Below are 25,333 nucleotides of genomic sequence, written 5' to 3'. Positions count from 1 at the left end.
CTAGAAAGGCACTGATGAAATGTTTATAGATTCAGAGGAAACATTCTGCCTTGTGCCTTAAATTTGGATAGCTGCCACTTACAACTTGGAAATTAAGAACAGGTCTTATGTCTTGATGGTCTCTGATATTTGGATGCTTCTGTCCAGCTCCCCGTCAGCTGACATTACCCAGGCACATGCTAATGTTGTCCTCACGGTTCATCAGCTTGCATATGTCATTTTGTGTCTGTATTTCAGCCTGATTGTCCACAGCACCGAGCCCCAGCCCCAGATTACTGCTGTATTGGGGAGAAGAGATTTAAAAAAAAAATGATACTGTCCTCTTGCATAAAACTGCATACATAGCATGAATAGTCAGGAATGTTAATGAGATATCCTTTAGTTGCCTCTACCAAAAAAAGAGGAAAAAAAAAAAAAAAGGAGGAAGCTAGAGATAGTTTACAGAGTAAAAGTGTGAAAGGTAATTGCGATCTTTGAATTTCTTTTTTTTTTTTTATTAAAGAGTTTATTTATTTATTTGACAGAGAGATATCACAAGCAGATGGAGAGGCAGGCAGAGAGAGAAATAGAGAGAGAGAGGGAAGCAGGCTCCCTGCCGAGCAGAGAGCCCAATACGGGACTGAATCCCTTGACCCTGAGATCATGACCCGAGCCGAAGGCAGCGGCTTAACCCACTGAGCCACCCAGGTGCCCAACGATCTTTGAATTTCTACCAGAAGGGGATTCCATCTTCCTCCTTTTGTCTTTCCCACAGAACCATAAAATGCAAGTCCTGGCAGGGACCTGGAAGGATAGTCCGTTCATTTACTGGTGAGGAGCTGAGGGCTAAGTGGTCACACTGTAGTGTAAGCGGGATCCTAGCCCTGTGAAGAATAATATTACTCAAGAGGAAAATAGATTTTTTCCCCCAGGCTTCTGCAGGGTTGATTCATTGGTGCTGCCCATGCTTCAGTGGGCTTTGACATACCCTCCGGTTCTCTCTCTGGGGTGTGTGTGTGTGTGTGTGTGAGAGAGAGAGAGAGAGAGAGATTAAGAATCTTCAGTTTTGCTTCAGTGCCTTTAGTTTTACTGCAAAGCGTACATCTTTTGGCCAGGAGTCCCGAACTAGTCGCCTGTGGAATCTGGTGTGCCTCTAGACTTCCATGTCCCGGTGTCTCTCTTTTTTCAAGACTTGTGACCATTTTACTGATGTCCAGCTCAGGCTGGACTCTTGAGATTGCTATGTCTGCCCCCAAATCACGTGATAGGAAACCACAAAAGAGAGTTCTTCTGGCACACGCGGACTATTCATGGCCTCCCTTCCAAAATGCTCACCTCAGCCCATTCCTTGGTTTCCAGTCTTATGGCTGACTCTGTCACTTTTCTTGCCGCCGCTGTCGAAGCTGATAGTTAGCTCCATTTCTCATTCACGATTTTGGTGCTGTTAGGAACATCAGTACACATGCTTTCTCATACAAATAAACAAGATTTCTCTCTGGGGAATTTTTTAGGAATGGAAATGCCAGCTTACAAGGCATGCATTTTCAAGTTCGATGCCAAATTGTTTCCTAACGTGGTTTTTAACTATTTATTCTCCCATCAGACATGTACAAGAGTTTGCATTTTTCCACATTGGTGCCCCTCCCTCCCCCACTGCAGTCTGGAGAATATAGAATGGATTTTATTTCCTCGTTAGTCTGTATTTTTCTAATTACTAATGAGATCGAGCTTCTTTTCTTATTATTCACCATTTATATTTCATTTTCTGCCGAAATGCTATTGATGCTTTTGCCTATTTTTGTTTTTTTTTCTCAGTGACTCTATATATCCTTCATGTATGTTTTTGGTTTTAGTATGAATTTCAAATCTCTTCCCATATATTTTGATTTATTGTTTTACTTTATGGTGCCTTTTATTGACTACTGGTTCTTAATTTTAGTAAAGTTGAATTTCTTAATCTCTTTTGTGTTCTTTATGTCTTGCTTGAGAAATCCCCTTGTATTAAAAACTTATACCAATATTTACTGGTATTTTCTTCTAAAAGTCAAAAAGTTTGCCTTTGCAATTAAATCTTTAATTTTTTTTAATTTTAATTTTTATTTATTAGAGAAAGAGGATGAGCAGGGAGGAGGGTAGAGGGAGAGGCACAGTTCTCAATGAGCCCATGGAGCCTGACACTGGGCTTGATCCCAGGACGCTGAGATCATGACCTGAGCCAAAGGCAGAGGCTTAGCCAGCTGAGCCACCCAGGTCCCCAGGTCTTTAATTCTTAGAATTATTTTTTAGGTATGATAGGATATAGGAATCCAATTTTATTTATTTTTAATAAATTATGAATTCGGGATTTTCGTCACTCTTATGTTAATACATACTTAACACTCTATAGTAAAGGTACGCTATCTTGTATTCTACATTTTTTAGTTGCATTGAGTTATTTTCCGATTAACCTAAATATTTATAATGATGTTTAGTGCTGCGTAAATGTCAGGAGCCACTTAACTCATCGTCAGGGAAGGACTATTAATGGGGAAAAGGGCCCATTCTCACTCAGTGCATTTTCATGGGTATGTCCAGAGAAATAGTAACATACTAGATTTTCAACAATTTTTACTGCCTTCATATTCATGAGTACAAATTGATCGAGGAGCATGTTTTTAATTAATTTAATATTGTTTAACTGAGATCACTATAATTTTATTACAACTTCTTACCAAATTCTGCACTCACCGTTTCTCATAGCATTATCTCTGTATCTTACATCTCTTCCGTCAGAGGTCATTCGACAGTCATTGCTAGCATCGGGGTTCTTCAGAGAGTATCTTCCCAGCGTGGGTTTTCTGTTGGAAGCTCCAACTGAAGCTTGACCTGACTGGATAAGTGCCTCCTCAGGTGAAGTCTTTAATGTTGATTAAGGAATGAGTGATCATGGAGGAAAGCTCTTCATTCCCGGAGCTGAGAGTGTGTTGTGGTGTTTCGAGTCTGTATCTGTCTTACAGGTGTTGCTCTATGAGTAGAGGATCTCGGTTGCTTTCTTCATTGATCTGTTTTCAGAGCAGAAATTCTCTGGAATCCTCCCAGAGAGTTACATCTCAGGGTAAATGTCCCCTTGCCTTCTTTCTTAAAGATGATGACTTTTTGCACTTTTCTTCTACATACAGGAGCTGGAGCTTACCCCAAACCCCTCCAAGTGATGATGGAGATGGACCTTCTCTCTTGTGCAAATTTGCTCATGTTTTTCATTTACCAGTGAAGGCCTTTCCTTGCTGATTGAAAGCACAGAGTTTCTCTGTCATACAAATTTTTTAGTGTGAATAAGTGTTGGCCTTCTGCCTGATGTGTTCCCCATAATCTTTATATTCATAGAGTTTTTCCACCCTGTGTGGGTTCTCTTGTGTCTCTATAGGGGTGTGCTGAGGCCCAGCGCTCTTCTGTATTCATCGCATTTATAGGATTTCTCTCCACTGTGAAGTCTCTGATGTTATCTAGGGACAGAGTATGCATTACAGGCTGTGCCACAGACATTTCAATGTATTTTTACTGGGTGATTTAAAAATGCACTTTTTAGGGCTGAATGAGGACTGAAGCCTTTTATATCAAGAATATAGTCATAGAGTATCTCCTTGTCTGAGTTTCCGGGTGGGCATAAAGGTTAAATCCGTAGTTGGAGGCTATTCTGTCTTCATTTTATTTATAGGGTTTCTCTCTAGTGTGACAGTTTTATTTTGGTCCAGTTGTACAACCACCATTTCTGAAATAGTAGCTGTCTGGATTTTTTTCATCTAATTTGTCAGCAAATCCTGCTACTTCTACCTTAATAATAAACCATGTTCAAATTGTTGGTCTGTAGTAGTGTCTCGGTAAACATAGGTGATGACCTGCAATTTGCATGTTTATCATTGGCATAATTTCAGTTGGCGGGTTTGATTAAATGGCATCAGAACCCCAACATCAAGGTTCATATTTCATTTATCAAGATGTATCAACTGTGAGGAACTGCATAAAGCACAGATTTCCCTGCTCGCTCTTTATTTTATGAATCGCGGTCAAATACATACCAGATGGACATCATGATCAGTGACCCAGCAGGGTGTTGCTTTCAGAATCTATGGTGATTGGTCACTGCACCTCTGGGCTTTGTGTCCCACACAGACAACACCTGCGCAGTTGCATTAATTATCTCCTCATCTCCCTGTGATCAAGGCTTCGGGCATTTCCCAAGCATGGGTAAGTGGGATTGGCCAACAAAGATGAAAGTGCAGTAGAGAAAAAGTAGGAATGCTGGAAATGAAATTCTGATGGAACATTAGTGGAGTTGTAGAAACAGTGGGAGTGGGAGAGTATGGACAAGGTTGGCCCTTACAAAAGCATAGACATGCAGCCAGAGGGCCCTGGTGAAGGTGACCTCGTTGACATAGATGAGGAACATGGTTGTGACAAAGAGGTCGGAGATGTCCCAGAGGAAGTGACACCAGTTAAGAAATTCACATTAAACTCTGAAAATGCTGGAGAGTGATCCAAATGTAGGAGTAAGACCATTTGCCAGCACACTGAGGAGATGCTCCTTCCAGAAGGAGAGTTACATAATGAGAAGGTTAAGGCAGGCCCTGTTCAGACTGCTCTGGATAAGGGTTTTACAAAGAACAAAACACCTTAATCTCTGTGTTTTGAATGTTTTAGGTTATAGGAGACTAAATACTTGACTTTTTTTTTTCATTTTTTGGTACTTTTATAACTGATAGAGTTTTTAATGTTTGGACAAAAATTTTTTAAAGATCATGGAACTGTCATAAACAGTATTTCTGAACATTGCTTGGCATTGTCATTTTTATGGTTGTGCTGATGAGCAAACTGAGAATAGTCTGTATTTTTTTAAATGAATGAATATAAATTCAGTGCAAGACCAAAAATAGGGGCTTATTTTTTTTTAAATTGTGTTAACTCATTTGCTCTGATAACCACATGTTTGCTGTAAGAAAAACATATAATAGAAATAACATTTTATTGGGCCATTTGCCAGAAAAGCCAGATGCGATGATGATGTAAAGGAGACAAATCTGTGACCACTTACCACAGTTCCTGGAATATAGGAGGCACTCGATTAATGCAGCATGTGTCTGGAATTGGCTCACTTCAGTCCACCTCCAATGCTACACCCTCGTCTGAATATCTTCCTCTCCCCTGGATGGCTGAAGTTGCTCACTCCAGGTCCGTGTGCTGCTTCCTTGTCTCCCTGGGTTTAGTACAGCGCCCAGTGGTCCCCCATTTCCTCAGCAGAAGCCAAAGATCTGACTCGGGGCTCAAGGCCTTTCATGGTCTGGCCCCACCCATTAGCTTCCACCCTCCTCTCTCTGACTGCTCTGTTCCGGCCACAGGGACATCCTTTGTTTCCTTGACCATGCTGGATGCCTTCCTGCCTTGGGGACTTGCTTTGGCCATTCCTCAAGCTGCAGTGTCTGTTCTCCTTCCCTGTTTCAAGTCTTGCTTGGAACTCATCCCCTCAATGAGGCCTGGCCATTCTATTCACAATTTCAACCTTCCTTCCACAGCAGCACTCTTGATGCCTCTCACACTGTTGCATTTTTTTTTTTTCACAGAACTTTAACTTAATTTACAGATCTGTTGTGTTTTTGTTTATTGTCCCTCTTCCCCTACCAGAATGTAGGCATAATGAATTCAGGGATTGTTGATCTATAAAGTGATTTATCTCAAGTGTTTAGGATATATCCTATTACATACTAGATCCTCAGTAAATATTTATTAAAGGATAAATGAATGTCTGAAAGAAGCTACTGCTGTTGTTTGATAGTTATTTTCCATGTACTATTCCAGCAGACTTGGCAGCATTTGTTCTAGAAATCATGTCTTATTGACTCATCACAGAATTTCCTGGAATGCGGCGTTCATCTCTGTTCTAAAGCGTTGTCAGGTCACAGGAAGAGTGCAAGAGCATTTAACAAAAGGAATTCCATCCTGCATATATTTATGGAGCATTTACTATATCTGAGTTGGATGGTGTGATTGCCTTGGGTTTTAACTGAAGCACTTTTCTCTTTTTCTTTTTAGAGAGAGTGATGTGTATGTGTATGCTTGTGTATGCATGGGGTGGGGAGGGGCAGAGAGAGAGAGGAGCACAAGAGAAAGAATCCCAAGCGGGCTCCATGTTTAGTGCAGAGGAGGGGCTCAATCCCATGACTATGAGGTCATGACCTGAACCAAAACCAAAAGTTGGACACCTAACCAACTGAACCACACAGGCATCCCCAAAACAGTTATTTTCAGTGGATCCCCGGCTTCCATAGAATTCATTCTGACCCACTTCACCAATAGCCATAGGATGCAATACATATAGTGAGTTTTTTAAATTGGAGTCAGTTGTGGAAAAATTATTACCTAACCAAGGGAGAAGACAAGTTATGGAAGGTGTAGACGTGGATAAACATTTCAAAAGACAATCATCATAAGGGTCTAAGAAGAATCCCTGGTGTGATTTGAGGGACTTCCTAATGACCCGAGTGAGGAAGAACATTTCTTGACTTACCAAGAGGACGGTATGTTTGATTTGCTTAGATGGTGTATGGAAAGAGTTGTAACCAAAGTTTTATTACGTTTATGGGGAAATGAGGGACTAGACTAGTGCCCCCTCCCCCCAGTAATCTTATTGATGCTACAGGTGCTTACAATGCATTAAAATTTGTCACAAATATAATAAGATCAACAATTGTCCTCAAATACTGCCCTATTTCCTGGCTGAATATGACCAGAAAAATCATGTAATGGGATCATTCCATGCTAACTTTAATTGGAAAGGTAGGGTCTTACTTTGGCTATTCTAAAAAGCAACTCAGTTTTGTCAGTACGGCAGCACTTTTATGAGCAATCCAGAAGTGGATTAAGGTAATCATTTACTGAGTATGTTACACTTGCCCAGTGCAGTGTTAGGTGCTGGAATTCAATAAAGTCATTATATATTAAGTTATGTAAAGTGAAGGAATATAGTTGTATAGGAGCTCAAAGCAAAGGAACTGAAAAAGCCTTGTGGGTCAGGGAAGGCCCACCTCAGGAATGGATGCTTGAGTTAAGATTTGAAAGATGAATATGTCTTTAACTGGAGGAGGGAGAAAGGGTTTAATAGTATGTGCCAACTCCTAATAGTAGGAGCAGAGGAACGAGGGAAGGTTGGTTGGAGGAAATGTTGGGCTGGTGCTGTCTATGCAGAGTTGGGTCCTTGTAGACTAGATGAGTTTTTTGGTCTTTTCCCTTAGAGTAATGGGAAGCCATTAAAACCTGACATTTATGGGTCAGGTTTATGGGGTGACCTTGAGGTGAAGCACCACAGGTAGGGAATGTGCAGTGTGGAAGACTATTCAGTGGGTTTTGAAGATAATAACCAAGACATGATGGTAGCTGGTATGATGAGAAGTTGATGGATTTGGCATAGGATTTGCAGGACTTTGGGGAATTGTAAGCCAGAGAGTATTCTCTCTAAAGTGCTATTTATTTTCACAAAGTTCATGAAGTTTCTCCTAGAGTATTTTTTCACAATTAATTTCATTCAAAATTTGTAAAAAACAAACAAATGAAAAAAAAGCAAAAAAACCCCTCAAGTACTTCCATTTCTTCCAGTTTGTTTTATATGAAATGAACAATGGCATAAGTTCCAGTGTTTCGAGGAAAGTCTGGTATCTTCTTACACTAGTCATTCCCAGTTGATGAACAGAGTTTGAAATTAAAAAAAATAATAATAAAGAAATAATAGAATGTAAGCAGAATAGACTTTTGTAGCATTTTGGCTATGGAAAAGGATATCTTGAGTTGAATCAAAATTTGTTGCCCTAGGTAATAGACCGAAGAAATGGACTCAAAAAACCAAGAATACTGAAAGGTAAATATTTAAGGAAGATTTTAGTTTTTACGGGCTAAGTCTGGAAAAGTGAGGGCCATTGTGTGCATTTTGCACTCAGGTGCACCAACAGTGCACACAATTAAAATGGGAAATGAGAGGAGCCTGGACCTCAGGTAGGGTGGCAGAGACTAATTCAGAAGCTTTATGACCCAAGAGACACAATGTATAGACTTACTGTTCTGTTACCTTAACAGAATTAACTCTCTGGAGTCCCAACAGGATGAGGCTGTGCTTATTAGTCTTTACTCTTGGAATAGAAAAGAGATTTCGTGTGTGTGTGTGTGTGTATGTGCCTGTATCCGTATGCACACATGTATATGTTGGCAAAAACCAGATTTACCGCACATGGGTTATAATAAATTAAAAAGCTGCTCATCATGTCTTCTCCAATGCATAGCCAGTAGGCTCTCAAGTCAGCGTGGTTCTGGAGAAAAATTTTGCTTCAAGATGAATGATGAGTTAATTAAAGGGAACTGGCAGGTATTTATAAGTGGTGTTTGGTCCATCCTATGCTCAGTATATTTTACTTTCTGTCAGAAAGGAACCCTCTGCTCTGGAATATACAATCACAACAGCTCCCAGGTAAACTGGAAAAAGCGTGATAAGTGCATCAGGCTCAGTGCTGTCATTCAAAGTGGAATAATGATATTGCATATTGTAGTTAGAGTCCCTCTCCTTGGTGGTGGGGCAGAGCGCTCTTGAACTTAATGTTGCTTCGTGACCAGGCACTCCATCACATGGTGTTGACTCACTAGATTGAAGTGACTCTTTGTTCAAGTGAATTGGTTTTATAAACCTAGTAGGGTGGTTCAGTGTGTAACTTATATTGGTTCCCTTCCCTGATATGGTTGGGATGGACCACATATCAAGGACCATCTCCACTTGTGCTCTTCTTTCTGGTTCTGTCCAAAGTATATAGACTTGTTTTAACACGCAGTTACTACTGATTGCCTCCAAGCTCTTACAAGAGACTGCGCACATGTCTCCTGGCATCTTTCCCCTTTGAGGGACCCACTGGGGATCCTAGCTTCTCAGATCACTGGCTCAAAATCCAGGATCAGCCCCACCCAAGCCCAACAGAAACAGAATCTGCATTTCCCACAGGTGATAGGATCCACATTAAAGACTGAGAAGTACTTTTCTAGCCAACAAACATAGTAAAAAAAAAAAAAAAAAAAATCAGCTGAGCCATCTAGAAGCATCATGGGGCCAAGGACTCTTAGATTCAGATAAATTAGGTTGAATGATCAGTGCCTAGAGATACATATAATCAGCTGGCTCTGTGAGCATCAAGTTACCTTGAGTCTCCTTGTCCTCATCTGTATGAGTGTGGATAATCTCTACATCATGGGATGTGGGGAAGAGTAAATCCGTTAATGCCAGGACCAATATGCACTACACTTCGTGGCCAATATGATGTGCCCCCTCTTCTCTTGAGGGTTTCCTCTGTAGCACTGTTGTTGTTGCCTGTCCTATATCTTTTTATTTTCTCTTAAATCTCATTCCCAGACTGTCTTTAATGAGTGCATGAAAGTAATTATTTACTAAATGGAATTTAGATGGTCTCCAGCATCCAGAGGAGCCCATCTTACCCAAGAGTGCAGTTTGCATGCTCGGGTTAGTTCCAGAGGGGGGATGAGACAAGGTAGTGAAGGACTGGGGGGATCTGGTAAGCCACGGAGCACATCAGCGCAATTCGGTTCTCGGTTATTAGGCTGCGTATTTGGAAAACAAAATATATCTTCGATGTTGCAGATTATATAAGCAACAAAAACCCTTCATTATTTTTATTATAGCCATGCTGAGTATGAATTAATATTCAGATGTACTCGTTATATGAAAATAATGCTTTTTTTGTTTTTTTTTAAGCGGATGACTTCTTAAGTGTAGCAGTCGAGTGTTCACTGGAAATTAATGAGCACCTGGAGGGAGAGTGGGGAGGTGATTATTAAGAGATTGGACTTTGCCTGTGACTGGTGCTGTAAGCCAACTATTAGGTATTGCTGCACCATATGGGAAATAAAGCAAGTACATAGCATGATAAAGGTTTTAAATGCAGACTGGAGTTGTACTTTTCCACTCGAGACAGCACATTCTTTGAGTTAACCTGAAAGGCTTGTTTTCAACTTTTGAATTTTCTGTAAGTTTTTTTTTTTTTTTTTTAAGATTTTATTTATTTGAAAGAGAGACAGTGAGAGAGAGCATGAGAGATGAGAAGGTCAGAGGGAGACTCAGACTCCCCATGGAGCTGGGAGCCAGCTGGGAGCAGGACTCTGGGATCATGACCTGAGCTGAAGGCAGTTGCTTAGCCAACTGAGCCACCCAGGCTCCCTCTGTAAGATTTTGTTTACTTATTTTTATTTTATTTGCAAAAGAGCGTGAGAAAGAGTGGGAGAGCAGGAGCAGTGGGGAGACGGGGAAGCAGGCTCCATGCTGAACAGAGCCCAATGCGGGTCTCCATCCCAGGACCCTGAGATCATGACCCGAGCCCGAGGCAGACGCTTAACCTACTGAGCCACCCAGGTGCCCCAGATATTTTGTTTAAAAAGGACCATGATAGCTCCCACTTAATTGTCTGCTTAGCGCCTTCTGTGTGTCCATCCCTGTGTGAGTCCTTTACCTTGTCATCTTAGAGATTCAGTGCTTGGTCTAGGATCTTTGACCTGCAGTTGGCAGAGTCCGGATGGCCGGTCCAGCTGTTGCTGAGTCTCACGGCCATGCTTCTTGCGGTCCTCATGCTGCCTACACGGAGTTGTCCCATTTGTCATCTCTTCCCTTGTATAACTCGTCCCGTACCGCTGCGTAGTTAATTGGAAACCAGTGGGGATTTCATAGGACTGAACTGCGAGACCCTCTTGACACATTTTTAAGCAACCGAAGCTCATTTCAAATGCAGACAAGGGGCCAACATGGGGATGAGCCAAGACGACTTTTTTCAGGTCAATGTGAACCCAGGTGTTCTGTTCTTGACCCGGCTGCCTGAGCTGGTTTTGGAGCGCTGTGTGTGCCTGCTGCTGTTGGAACCGGGGCTGGTCCTGATGACGCTTGATGTCAGACGATTGCTTGGTCATGTTGATGATGAAAACCGTGAGCGAGAGTGCTAACGTGGTGGTTCTATAGTTGATCGCTCCTCCTGTGGGTTGCGTGTGCGGATCAGTAATGCTAGTGAGGAAACTGTTGGCTGCCCAAGTGGTAATCACCTCTTTCTCCTCTTTCCATCCAGTTACCCTCTTTTTTTTTTTTTTTTTTAAACAAGGAAAAATTCTCTAGGGATTGATTCTGTGGAATTTTGGGGGAAGTTGTTGTTACATTTTTAATAGGTGCTAAAATTTTTAATTTTTAATAGGCGCTAAAATCCTAATCTTCTAGGTCTGATTTAGACTGTCTAGGCATGTCAAACCTCACTTCCCTTTTCTCTTTGCCTCCCCCTCTGCAGGACGACGAGGTGGTTCTGCAGTGTACCACGACCATCCAGAAAGAGCAACAGAAGCTGTGTTTGGCCGCAGAAGGATTTGGCAATCGGCTTTGTTTCTTGGAGTCCACTTCAAATTCCAAGGTGGGATAAAGCCTTTCGATGCCTTCCAAATATTCGGGTTTTTCCAGTCGTACTGAAATTATGTATGGGCAACTCTGTTATTGTCTGTGGAACGGATAAACTGAAGGGGATTTGAAAAATGTGCTTATTACCCATTAAGCAAATTTCTTGTCGAGCCCTTCCTTTTTGCACGCAAGTCAGGTAAGTTTGTTGACAAGAATGAGACCGAACTCTTATCCCCATGGTGTTTATGTCCTAGTGGAAAAGTAAACAAGTAAATGAGTGGTATGATTTTGGAACTCAGGGCTATGGAGAAAGCAGAATAATGGGGTATAGAGTGATGGGGCAAGGGCTCCCCCTTTTCCAAAAAGTATTTGGGAAAGGTTTTCTGAGGCAGTGATACATGAGCCATCTGGAATGAAGTGAGAGAGAGTGAACTGTCCCTGGTCTCTTGGAACATTCCAGAAAGAGGAGCCATGTAATGCAGGGGTCCTCAGTTAGTTTCCCTCAACTGGAACTGGCCATGGAGGCCTTCTAGGCCATGTCCAGGAGTGGAGGTATCGCTCTACGATGAAGGGAGGCCATTGGAACCAGTGAACGGTGCAATTTGGTTTAGCCATTGCTTTGTGACTGGAGGGTGTTGAGAGAACAAGCCTGAAAGCAGGGAGATGGAGATCTGCATGGGAGCTGCTGGTTCTTCAGACTACAGTGATGGGGGGGGACCTGGCGGGTATTATCAACATGCCTTGCCAATGTGCTGAAGGATCAGACCATGCGGATGAAGGGAAAGAGGAAGATGTCTGAGGGGTGGGAAGTCAACCAGAAATCAGTCCTCCTTTGTGCAGTACTTTCTGGTCTCCGGAGTCCTTGGACAGGCAGTCTCATTCAGCTGCTGCAGTAAGAGTGTGACAGTAAGAACTGTCACATCCACTGTACACGTGGGGACGTGGGAAGCAAATAGAAGTCAGGTGCTGTGCCTAATATTGTTAATGGGACTCAAAGCCACAGTGTTAGCATTGGTTTTCCACGCTTACATCTCGGCCTGCTGGCTGCAGATTCCTGACTCTTTCCTTGATATCACAGTACCTCTTTGGTTATTCTGTGAAACAACGCTGAGAAATGTGTACATAGGATTCATTTATTATAATAATTCCATGCCAAGTAATATGATTCACCTTATAATAGTGGGTGGCAAAACATTATGTGTTTTATAGCCCTGCTTAGATTTATTTTTGATTCGACAAGTTTTGATTGAGCGTTCTGTTTGTACAAATTACAATGTTAGGTGTTAGTTGTGAAAAGTATTCTTAAGAGGAAAATATTAAGCATTTTAACATAGAGCACACCCCCGTGGTTTCTGAGATTCTGTGGTGCGTAGAACCAGGCACATTGTTTAGCTAGCTGGTTTTGGATTTTCACATTATGGTGAACGCTGTGTTGGCAATTGTTCTTTCGTTCCTGTAATGTAAGAGGGGGTCTCCATGTTAAAAACGAATGCTCCTGATTTGTGGTAGGCATTTCATGTGGCACTGAAGGCACTGATGAGGGCTAGGCATCCATTTAAACTGGTTCCTTCCTCGGAGGAACACCGCCATTGTTAACTCATGATGAGCTAGTGAACCAACGATTTTGACCATTTTTGTTGTCATCCTTTTGTATTCTTTTTTGGCGTCTTTGAAAATGTGCATGTGGGAGACGCCTCAGTTGGTTGAGCGGCTGCCTTCGGCTCAGGTCATGATCCCGGCGTCCTGGGATCGAGTCCCACGACGTGCTCCTTGCTTGGCAGGGAGCCTGCTTTTCCCTCTGCCTCTGCCTGCCACTCTATCTGCCTGTGCTTGCTCTCACTTCTCTCTCTATGACAAATAAATAAAATCTTAAAAAAAAAAAAAGTAATTAAAAAAAAAAGAAAAAAGAAAATGTGCATGTCGAATGAGATACGGGAATTGTTTATAAAACAGAGAATGAATAGCAATTGATGTCCAGTAAGCCTATTTGAACTTTTTTTTTTGTAAGTAGTTACAACATAAATACACTCTTACTTGAAAACCCCCTACTGTGTCATTGTTTTTTTCCCCTGTATTTCCACTTGCCTTTGTTATGTCTGTCCTGTACTTCTCAGCGGGCTGAAATGCTGCTTGTCCTTCAAAGCCTATTTCAAATAGTCCTTCTTCTGGGTTGCTTCTTTCCAAGGTCTCTGAGTTCTGTTCTCTGTGTTGTTTGTTGTGTACTTTGTTTATACTTCTGTTATGTTGCCAGGTGGCCTTAATTCTGTATAATCCACACCAGCTTCTCACCTGCTCTCCGATACATACACCAGCTTCTGCATTCCCTGAGGAGCAGCGCATATCTCACTTATTATCTTCTCTCTTATTGCTTAGTACCGGGCACAGGGCCTTGAACCTAGTAAGTCATCCACAAAATTAAGGAGATCATTAGGTTTGAAAGGGGACCACTACTCTTAGCCCAATTATATCTTTTATAGACTTAATTGTTTTATAATTACAGTGTCAAAACTCGATCTCATTCATGTTTAACATATGTAAACTTAGGTCCAGCTGTATTTTGCGCAGATACACGTGGATTCAATTTTCATTGGTGGAAAATGGGAGATGGTCCTTCTTTCCCTGGCTCTCAACTTTGTTGTCTCCTGCATTTATTAAAAAGATGGAGAGAATAAAATTGTTGTTGGTGGTGAGTGGTCTTAAGACATTAAGACATGTCTTAAGCTGCAGAATCTTTTTTTTTTTTTTAAAGGTTTATTTATTTATTTATTTATTTGAAAGAAATCACAAGTAGGCGGAGAGAGGAAGAAGCAGGTTCCCCGCTGAGCAGAGAGGCTGATCCCAGGACCCTGAGATCACGGCCCGAGCCAAAGGCAGAGGTTCAACCCTCTGAGCCACCTTTTAATCGAAGGCAGGACCTAACTTTCTCAGAAGACTGTTTCATGTTCCTGGACATCTCTTCATGCTGATTTCTGCCTGAAAGAGGATGATGGTTCATAACTCCAGCATAGGTTTTCCAGCAGAACATGTAAACATCAAATCTGATGATATCTTTCAGTTAATCGTTTGTGAATTATAATCGTGGATACTTCGCATTCTTTATATGAATGCCTTTTCATTTTCTGTCTTTTACGATTGAGATGTAGGACTTCTGCTTTTAGAAACCTAGTCACTTGTTATCACTCAATGTTTGAGAGAAAATGAGAAGTTATCATAGAGGCATAGATTTTCATCTCCGCCAATCTTGACATAAAAGCAGGCAGAGCTCAGAAGATAACAGAACCCTCCCCGCCCCCAACACACACACACAGACAACATATGATCTAGAATAAACTAGATGACATGTTATCCCCACACCGGGTGTACAGATGTGTACTGAAGGAAGTGGAGGAAAGGCAGCCTGGTTTCTTTTGTGTCAAAAAACTAGCTACACGGACTCCCGGAGGACATGGTGGGCCAGTGCGGAAAAAGCAGCTGAAATGAGAAGGGGATGAGGGAGACATGGTAAAGATTAACCAATATTTCTGGAGCAGTCTTGGCCTACGACTTTTGAAATCTTTTTAAGTTTAGATTGTATCTAGATGCAAATGTAGATAGGCCTGCAAAATTAGCAAGACAGGAAACAACGTGTGTTGGAGGGGATGTGGAAAAAGGGGAACCCTCTTACTCTGTTGGTGGGAATGCAAGTCGGTGCAGCCACTTTGGAGAACAGTGTGGAGATTCCTCAAGAAATTAAAAATAGAACTTCCCTATGACCCTGCAATTGCACTACGGGGTATTTACCCCAAAGATACAGATGTCGTGAAAAGAAGGGCCATCTGTACCCCAATGTTTATAGCAGCAATGGCCACGGTCGCCAAACTGTGGAAGGAAACAAAATGCCCTTCAACAGACGAGTGGATAAGGAAGATGTGGTCCATATACACTATGGAGTATTATGCCTCCATCAGAAAGAATGAATACCTAACTTTTGTAGCAACATGGACGGGGCTGGAAGAGATTATGCTGAGTGAAATAAGTCAAGCAGAGAGAGTCAATTATCATAGGGTTTCACTTACTTGTGGAGCATAACAAATAACATGGAGGACATGGGGAGATGGAGAGGAGAAGGGAGTTGAGGGACATTGGATGGGGAGATGAACCATGAGAGACTATGGACTCTGAAAAACAATCTGAGGATTTGAAGGGGGGTGGGAGCCAGGTGGTGGGTATTATGGAGGGCACGGATTGCATGGAGCACCGGGTGTGGTGCAAAAGCAATGAATTCTGTCACACTGAAAAGAAATAAATACTTTTTAAAAATGTAGATAGGCCTGGATTTGAGGAGAAAAGATTGAGAATCAAGTATGGATTGAGTAGGGGCAAAGGATAGAGAAGTATCAGGTAAAACGGGGGAAGGGAAATAGGGCCAATGGATCTCATAAAAGAATCGTTGTGTTTTGAATATTGGGTGCAAACAAAAGAAGTTACTCTATAGCCACCCTCCTTTTCTATGAGAAAGCTCCTTCCAGTTTATCTACTATGTCTTTATTGCCTGTAGATAGAATTCTGCTCCTGCTTGCTGTCTTTTTATTTTATGTAAATATATACCTATGTATACTGCATATATATGTATTATATATACATAATTATACCATGTTCTATACATAATTATACAGTATATAAAACCTTTATATATATAATTACATAAATTATGTGTAATATATATTTTACATACCACATATAATACTATAAATGTAGACATATAATTATACTATGTATAAAACCATTATGTATACATATGTAATTATATGTAATTATGTGTAACTTATTTGTAATAATGAAGTAATCTATATTTATCTACATAATTATTTGAAGTTATCTTTTACATATAATTTATATATGTATGAAGAATTTTATATGTCAAAGAGATAATGAGCATAATGTTAGAGGGACTACTTAAAACTGTTACATGACATTCCAGAATGAACTAAAATTCAGTGAAGAGAGGTGCTTTGAGATTATAAACTCAGAAATAAGGTGAATGGAGAAGAGAAAGATTTGAAAAGAACTGAAAGATGATAGGATGAAATTTTAAGTCACAGAGAAACTAACTTTAGAAAGGGAGACTAAATTAGAAAGGACGTGAGAACATATAAACCATGAGTAATGCCTTAAGAATGAAAGAAAATGGAAAAGTGAAAACCTTTTAAAAAAAAAAAATATATATATATATAATCCCCAAAGGAAATGAAGAGATAAAACCATGTGGGAGACTTCCAAGTTCCTATCCAGCATGTAAGACGCTTGGAGGTCACCACTCTGTCCTAACTAGTAAAAAGTTGGGCAAAGTGAGAAATGAACAGCCCTTCTTAGATCCATGAGACAGCCAAGTCACAGGGCACACTTGTACCCCCAAATCAGAGAGACTGACACGCGGGTGCAGAGAATTCCAGCTCCTGTGAGCAGGAACCCATGCTGGGTGGGAAAACCTGAACTGGAACTGACGAGTTGCTGGAGGCTCAGTGTGGACGACTCTTAAGACTTAGAAAATCCTCGGGGATCCAGTTATACAGGGGTTTCATGCTTCTGGGGTTTTTACCTCTTGGGGTTCTACCAGGTTCTCACAGTGAATACTGGAGAAAAATTCCCTTGTGCTTCTGTCAGGGAGAGGGAAGAAGAATCACCTTGAAAAAATCCAGAGTATTAAGTTCTTAACAAGGTCTGTCCTCCAGAGACACTACTTTGCCAGAACTCAGCCTGCTGGGATTGTATCAGTAACTAACCTAACCCGGGGAAGGGAAATAGCCAACTCCAGCCAACTCTTGTCATCCTGTACCACCTAAGGGGAGGACACTGAGAAATGTGTGAAGTTCATGGTCCAGAGGCACAGGCTTACTGGGAGACTGAGACTTAATAGAACCATCAAACACTTCCTCCTCCCAGACCTTACCATCATTTTACTAAAGGCTTGTGTACGGCAATTCCCTTTACCCAAAACATCTTGTGTGGCTATCAAGAAAAGGCAAGAAACGCAGTTGGAAGAGACAGAGCAGGGGTTAGAACCAGACTCAGATATGGAAGCAGTGTGGGAATTATCAAACCAGGAATGTAAAACAACTATGATTAATATGCTAAAGACTCCACTTCATAAAAGGGGACAGCCTGCAAGAACAGATGGGCAATGTAAGCAGCGGTAGAATTCAGAGAAAGAATCAAGAAATGGTGGAGAACAAAAACACTGACAGAAATTAAGAATGCCTTTGATGGCTTATTATTAGACTGGACTTGGCAGAACAAAGAATCTGTGAGTTTGAGGATATCTCCATAGAAACCTCCAAAACTGAAAAGTAAAGAAAAAAAAAAAGATTGGATGAAGGAAAAAAAAAAAAAGGACAGAATATTCAGGAACTGTAGGACAACTACCAAAGAGCTCTAGAAACATGAAGAAAGGAATAGAAGAAATAGTTGAAACAATAATGACTGATAATTTCTGCAAGTTGATGTCTCACCTCTAACCACAGATCCAGGAAGTTAAGACAATACCAAGAAGAATGAATGCAAATCATCAGTACATGTAGGTATATCATTTTCTAGGTGCAGAAAATTAAACAAAAAACCTTGAAAGAAACTGGAGAAAAAAAAAATCTTACCTATAAGAGAGCAAAGATAAGAATTACATTCGATTTTTTAGAAATTCTGCAAGCAAGAAGAGAGTAAAATGCTTAAAATGTTGGGAGGGAAAAGCTATCAACTTAGAATTCTGTATCCTGTAAAACTGTCCTTTAGGAGTAAAAGAAAAATGACTTTCTCAGACAAACAAAAATTAAAGAAATTTGTTGCCAGTAGACCTGGCTTACAGGAAGTGTTGAAAAAAGCTCTTGAGCAAGAAGGAAAGCTCAGAAACTTGAGTTTACATAAAGTGAGGAAGGAAGCATTGGTGAAAGTAACATTAAAGGTTTTTATTTTTCTTATTCTTAATTGATATAACAGGTAAAAGTTTGCTCAGAGTAGTAACAGCAACACTCTCTTTGCCTATGTATGCTTAGGTATAAGTGAAATGAATAACATCAGTGCTACAAAGGATGAGAGGGATGAATTAGGATTATTTTGTTATAAGGTATGTCCACTCTCCATGGCATGTGAGTGTAATGTTATTTGAAAGTGGATTTGGATTAGTTGTGAATGTGTATTACAGATGCTAAAAAAACCACTTAAAAAAAAAAGTAGGGACGCCTGGGTGGCTCAGTTGGTTAAGCATCTGCCTTCGGCTCAGGTCATGATCCCAGCGTCCTGGGATCGAGTTCCCCATCGGGCTCCTTGCTCCGCGGGGAGCCTGCTTCTCCCTCTGACTCTGCCTTCCACTCTGTCTGCCTGTGCTCGCTCTCACTCGCTCTCTCTCTGACCAAAAAATAAATAAATAAATAAATAAATGAAAAGTATAACCAACCTATATGTCAAGGAGAGAAAATAAAATCATATGAAATGTTCACTTGAAGCCACTAAAGGCAGGAAAAGAATGGAAGACAAAAGTGGAAACAAAGAATAAGGGCAACAAACAGAAAACAGACATGAATCTGATAGATCTTAATTCGCTTACAACAATAATTTCTTTGAACCTTAGTGGTTTATTTTTTTTAATTTTTTTATTTTTTTATTTTTTAAAGATTTTATTTATTTATCTGACAGACAGAGATCACAAGTAGGCAGAGAGGCAGGCAGAGAGAGAGAGAGAGAAAGTGGGAAGCAGGCTTCCTGCGGAGCAGAGAGCCCGATGCGGGGCTCGATCCCAGGACCCTGAGATCATGACCCGAGCCGAAGGTAGCAGCCCAAACCACTGAGCCACCCAGGTGCCCCTGAACCTTAGTGGTTTAAATGCACCAATTAAGAGACTGTCAGACTGGATCAAAAATGACACCTAACTATTTCTTGCCTATAGGAAACTCACCTCAAAATAAAGACACATAGGTTAAAAGCAAGTGGGTAGAGAAAGATATATCATGCTAATAATAATTTAATAAAAGTAGGAATAGCAGGAAAGTTACCAGGAATAAAGAAGGGCATTCCACGATTACAAAGGAATCAGCTCTCATAACAGTCCTTAACATGTATGGGCCTAACAACAGCATCAAAGGAAAAATAAATGAATCCACTGTCTCAGTTGGAGACGTCAACACCCATTTATGAGAAATGGGGCAATCTAAAAGGCAGAAAATTAGCAAGGGAATAGTTGAACTATGCAACATTTTCAATCAACTGGATATAATGGGCAAGTGTGGTTTACTTCATCCAGCAGTAACAGAATACACATTTTTCTCAAGCTCATATGGACACATTCACCAAGATAGACCATATTCTAGGCCATAACATATAACTTAACAAATTTAAAAGAACAGAAATCATACAATATCTGATCTCAGACGACGACTGAATTTAAGTAGAAGGATGGAAAATGTTTAAGTACTTGGAGGTTAATATGGTTAATAAATCTAAGATTAACTAGAAAAATACTTTGAACTGTAAGAAAATAAAAACACAACTTATCAAAATATGAGATGCAGCAAAAGCAATGCTTGTGGTGGGTGGGGGATGAAAAGTACAGAGTGCAACTATTAAAAACAAGGAAGGTCTAAAATCCATAATCTAAACTTCTCCCTTATGAAACTAGAAAGAGAAGAACAAATTAAATCCAAAGTAAACAGAAGAAAAGAAAAAAAATTATGGTAGAATTCAATGAAACTAAAAACAGAAAATCAAAATCAATAAAAAAAAAACTGTTTCTTTGAAAAGATCAATAAAATTCATAAGCTTCTAGCCAGTCTAGTTAAGAAAAAAATATAAATTACTAACATCAAAAACAAGAGACATCACTATAGATCCCACAAACATTAAGTAGGTAATAAAGCAATACTAGAAATAATTCTGTACCCACGATTTTATAAACTAGGTGAAATGGACCAATTCTTTGGAAGACACAGTCTGCCAAAATGCGCACAAGATATTGACAATTTGAATAGGCTTTTAGATATTAAATTGAAACAGCAGTTAATAACTTTCTATACTAAAGGTGGCAGGCCCAGATGGATTCACTTGTGAATTCTATCAGACATTTAAAGAAGAAACTGTATAGGTTAACTATAATCTTTCAGAAGATACAAGCAAAAGAAATAACTTCTTTACTTATTCTCTGAGGCCAAGATTACTCTTAAATCAAAACCTGAAAATACAAGACCAAACAAACAAACAAACCACCAAAAACAAAATAACGAAGAAAGAAATACAGACCAATACCTCTTAAAAACATTAATGTAAATAAAATTATTAACAAATTAAATCCAACAGTGTATAAAGAGAATTACACATCATGACCACATAGAATTTACTATCCTAGGTAAGCAAGGCTCGTTCAAATTAAAAAATCAACTACTATAATCTATCACATCAACTGAGAAAGGAAAAATCACAGGATCATAGCATTTAACAAAACCCACCATCCATTCATGATAAAAACTCTCAGTAAACTAGGAATGGGAGGAACTTTCTCAACTTCATGAAGACTACAGAAAACCAACAGATAGCATCTTAGTATTGAGAAGCTTGCAGTTTTCACACTAAGATCAGAAACAAGCCAAAGATGTTGGCTTTCCCCACTGATGTTCAACATTTTGCTGAAAGACATAGCAAATGCAATAAGATTAGAAAGAGAAGGGGCACCTGGGTGACTTGGTTAGTTAAGTGTCTGCCTTTGGCTTAGGTCATGATCCCAGGGTCTGGGATGAAGCCCTGTCTTGGGCTCCTTGCTCAGCAGGGAAAACAGCTTCTCCCTCTCTCTCTGTCCCTCTGCCCCTCCCCCTGCTTGTGCTCTGTGGCTTGGTCCTTTAAAATAAATCTTTTAAAAAATACATGCAATACCATTTATCTTAGAAAGGAAAAAAAAATAACTTACTTGTAAACCTAAGAAAATATTACAAGATCTATAGGATAAAAACTATGAAAATTAGGTGAAAGATACAAAGCAGAACTAGCTAGATGGAGAGATATTCTATGTTCATGAAGAGGAAGACTCAGTATCAGCAAAATGTTCTGTCAGACTTGATCTATAGATAACGCAATGCCTGTCAAAATCTCAGGAAGTTATTTAGCAGATATTGACAGACTGCTTAAGAAGTTTATTTGGAGCATCGAAAGACCCAGAATAGACAACATAATATTGAAGGAGAAAACAACATTTTCTTAAAAAGCTAAGGACAGTGTGGTATTAGTGAAAAATATACCAGTTGATTAGTGAAACAGAATAGAGAGTCCAGAAATAGACTCACAAATAGTCAACTGATTTTTGTCAAATGAACAAAAGGAATACAAGGCAACAAAAGTAAGCTTTCCAACAAGTGGTACAGGAATAATTGGACATTTTAATGCAAAAAAAAAAAAAAAAGGAAAAAAACCAGAATCTAGACCGACATTATGCCCGTCACAAAAATTAATTGAAAATGGATCACAGACTTTAAAATGCAAAATTGTAAAATCCTGGAAAATAACCTAGTAGAAAATCTAGATAATGTTGGGTATGGTGAAGATGTTTTAGATAAAACCCATGAAAACTCATTCAAATTAGAAACCTGTGCTCTGGGGAAGACAGTGTTAAATGAATGAGAAGATGAGCCTCAGACTGGGTGAAGAAACTCGCAAAAGACACATCTGGTAAAGGACCGTTAGCTACAACATCAAAAGAACTCTTAAAAATCAAAATAAAGAGAACAAAATGATTAACAAATGGGCCAAAAACTTTAGAAATCACCTTGCCAAAGAAGATATCTACATGACAAATCAGCACATGAAAAAATGTGTGTGATACGTCATCAGGGCAACACAAATAGAAGTGGATACCACCTATTAGAATGGCCAGATTTGGGCACCTGGGTGGCTCAGTGGGTTAAGCCACTGCCTTCAGCTCAGGTCATGATCTCAGGGTCCTGGGATTGAGTCCCGCATCGGGCTCTCTGCTTGGGGGGAGCCTGCTTCCCTCTCTCTCTCTCTGCCTGCCTGTCTACTTGTGATTTCTCTCTGTCAAATAAATAAATAAAATCTTAAAAAAAAAAATGGCCAGATACCAGAACTGGAAACACCGAATGCTGGTGAGGATGAGGAGCAGCAGGAATTCTCATTTGTGACCTGTGAGGGTGGAGAATGGGTCAGCCATTTTGAAAACTAAATATAGTCTTCTCATGATCCCCAGATTGTGCTCCTTTGTATTTACCCAAAGGCTTTGAAAACGTACGTCCACACAAAAACTTGCATGTGGATGTTTATAGAAGCTTTATTCACAATTGCCAAAACTTGGAAGCAATTAGATATCCTTCATTAAAGAATGGATAAACTGTGGTCCATGTAGATGATGGAGTATTATTTATCATTTAAAAAAAAAAAAGTGAGCTATCAAGCCATAAAAGGACATGGAGAAAATTTAAAAATGTACTAATGAGTGAAAGAGGCCAGTCTGAAAAGGCTACAAACTGTGTGATTCTTGTTCTATGACATTCTGGAACTGAAAGAACTCTAGAGACCATAAACAAAATCAGTGGTTGACAAGGGTTAGGGAGGGCAGGAAGGATGAAAAGGTGGAACTTGGAGGATTTTTAGACCAGCAAATCTATTCTGTATGATGATATAATGATGGATGCATATCGTTATATATTTGTCGGAAAGATGTACAACACTAAGAGTAAAACCATAGTTGTGTGGACTTTGGGCGATTTAGATGTGTCATGTATGTTCATGTGTCATAACAAATGTACCACTATGGTGGGGAACATTAATAATGGGGACGGCTGTGCAGATGGGCAGGCAGAGAATGTATGGGAAAATCTCTGTGCCTTCCATGCAGTTTTGCTGTGAACCTAAATTAGTAAAAGATAATCTATTTACAGGGGTGCCTGGGTGGCTCAGTTGGTTGAGCATCTTACTCTTGATCCTCAGGGTTGAGAGTTCAAGCCTTGTGTTGGGCTCCGTGCTGTGTGTGGAGCCTACTTAAAGGAAAAAAAAAAAAAAGAAAAAGAAAAAAAGACTTTTTTTTTTTACCTTTATCTAACATGTTCTGTTGTTCTCCTTTATAGATAAAAGTTAAAAAAAAAATCTTTTTTTTTCTTTTTTCCTATAAAGGAGAACAACAGAATGTATTAGAAGAACATCTGATGTATTTATAATAAAAGACTCTGGGAGGAATACCAAAGCTCAGGAACACTTGCTTGAAACTACACATTTGTGTAGTGTATACTTTGGAAAACCAACTTCTTAGCTGGCCAAGACAGATAATCTAGTAAAGTATATTCATTAAAGGTAAAGAAAAAAAAATCTGTTGAATCCAGGCAAAAAGGCAAATCACTTTTAAAGGAAAGGAGGTCATGTTGTCATTAGATTTTATAACCCAATGCTTTATGCCAAGTGAAAATGGAGTAATATATTAAGAAACTCAAGGAAAGGAAATCTGAATCAAGTATCCCAGCCAAACTGACTTTTCATGTAAAAGCCAGAAACAATTATGAATGTGAAACAATTTAGGGATATTGTTTCCATGAGCCCTTCTTTAGGAATTTACTGGAGAGTGAGCTTCAGGAGAGACTCTGGCAGGAGGACTGGTTGGAACCAAGCAATGCACATTTATTTACGTTGTTGAGACTCATGATTTTGAAGGAGAGAGCATCATGCAGAGTGGGTCTATGCCCAACACTATGAAGTTGGTAAACTACCAAAAGTGGGAGAAGAGTGGGAGGAGTTTAAAAAATTATATTAAGCGTTCATATGAATAACTGTAAGTGTACTTGACTGACCTATTAAAGACAAGAACTTAAGATTTTGAATTAGCAAAGCCAAACATGATGTTATATCTACTGAAACAGATACAGAACGTACTAATAAAAGGATGGACGAGGGTATACTAAGAAACACAAGTAAAAACAGAGTGGATTTCTCAAACTCATTATTGGCTAAGGCATAATCCAGACCAAAAACCTTGAAAAGAGACAAAGCAGGATATCTAATAATTTTAGGGGATATACTTCTCAGTAAAGATTACATAGGTATATGCACCCAATAACAGAAACCACTTCCATAAGCCAAAAATTACAGATGCCAAGAGAATACAGTACAAATAAAATAGATGGTCTAACATACTTCAGGTAGAAAAAAATGAGTAAAATGCTTGGTATAAAATCTCAGTGATATTGACCTTATAAAGACATGTCAAGACCTAAACCTCAGAGTATATAAAAGGTTCATATAAAACATTAAAGAATATTGACCACATTTTAGGTCACACACACACACACACACACTAAATTCCAAAGAGCAGCAATAATATAAACATAAGTCTAAAGAAATAAAACTAAAAATTAATTTAAAACAAACAAACAAAAAGCCAGGGGTACCTGGGTGGCTCAGTGGGTTAAGCCTCTGGCCTTCGGCTGGGGTCATGGTCTCGTCCTGGAATTGAGCCCCGTGTTAGGTTCTCTGCTTGTCAGTGAGCCTGCTTCCCCCTCTCTCTGCCTGCCTCTCTGCCTACTTGTGATCTCTGTCAAATAAATAAATAAAATCTTAAAAAAAAGCCAAAACCCCACAAAAGTCCCTTCTACGTAAGAATTAAGAAGTCACACTATTAAATAAGTGTTGAGTGAACGTAGAAGTATCAAATAAAATTGAAGGATTTCTTGCACTTAGTGAGAATGAAAACGTGGTGTAGAATATGTGGGACACTGTTATGGAAGTCATGAGAATAGAGATTTTAGCATTAAATGTATATATCAATAAAAATTAAAAAATGAATTAATCACATTAAAAACTAGAAAAAATAGCAAAAGAAAGCAACAGGAGGGAATTAAGTAAAAAGGAAATGGGTGAGTTAAAGATTGGTTCTTTGAAAAAAATAGGCAAACCACTAAT

The 25,333-nt window shown here is 39.6% G+C and overlaps 1 protein-coding gene across 1 annotated transcript in view; it reads left to right on the top strand.

Moving 5' to 3' along the window:
- The window catches only part of RYR2 (ryanodine receptor 2), a 739,709-nt gene that overhangs the window by 188,322 nt on the left and 526,054 nt on the right, over positions 1-25,333 (top strand). The window contains exon 2 of the mRNA XM_059397367.1: positions 11,319-11,438. Coding sequence (XP_059253350.1) covers positions 11,319-11,438 — 120 coding nt within the window. The remainder of the gene's footprint in view (positions 1-11,318; positions 11,439-25,333) is intronic.

Source organism: Mustela nigripes, chromosome 4 (assembly GCF_022355385.1).
Source record: "Mustela nigripes isolate SB6536 chromosome 4, MUSNIG.SB6536, whole genome shotgun sequence".
Classification (NCBI taxonomy): Eukaryota; Metazoa; Chordata; class Mammalia; order Carnivora; family Mustelidae; genus Mustela; species Mustela nigripes.
Note: the sequence above shows the minus strand (reverse complement) of the source record. Positions and strands in the feature narration are given on the sequence as shown.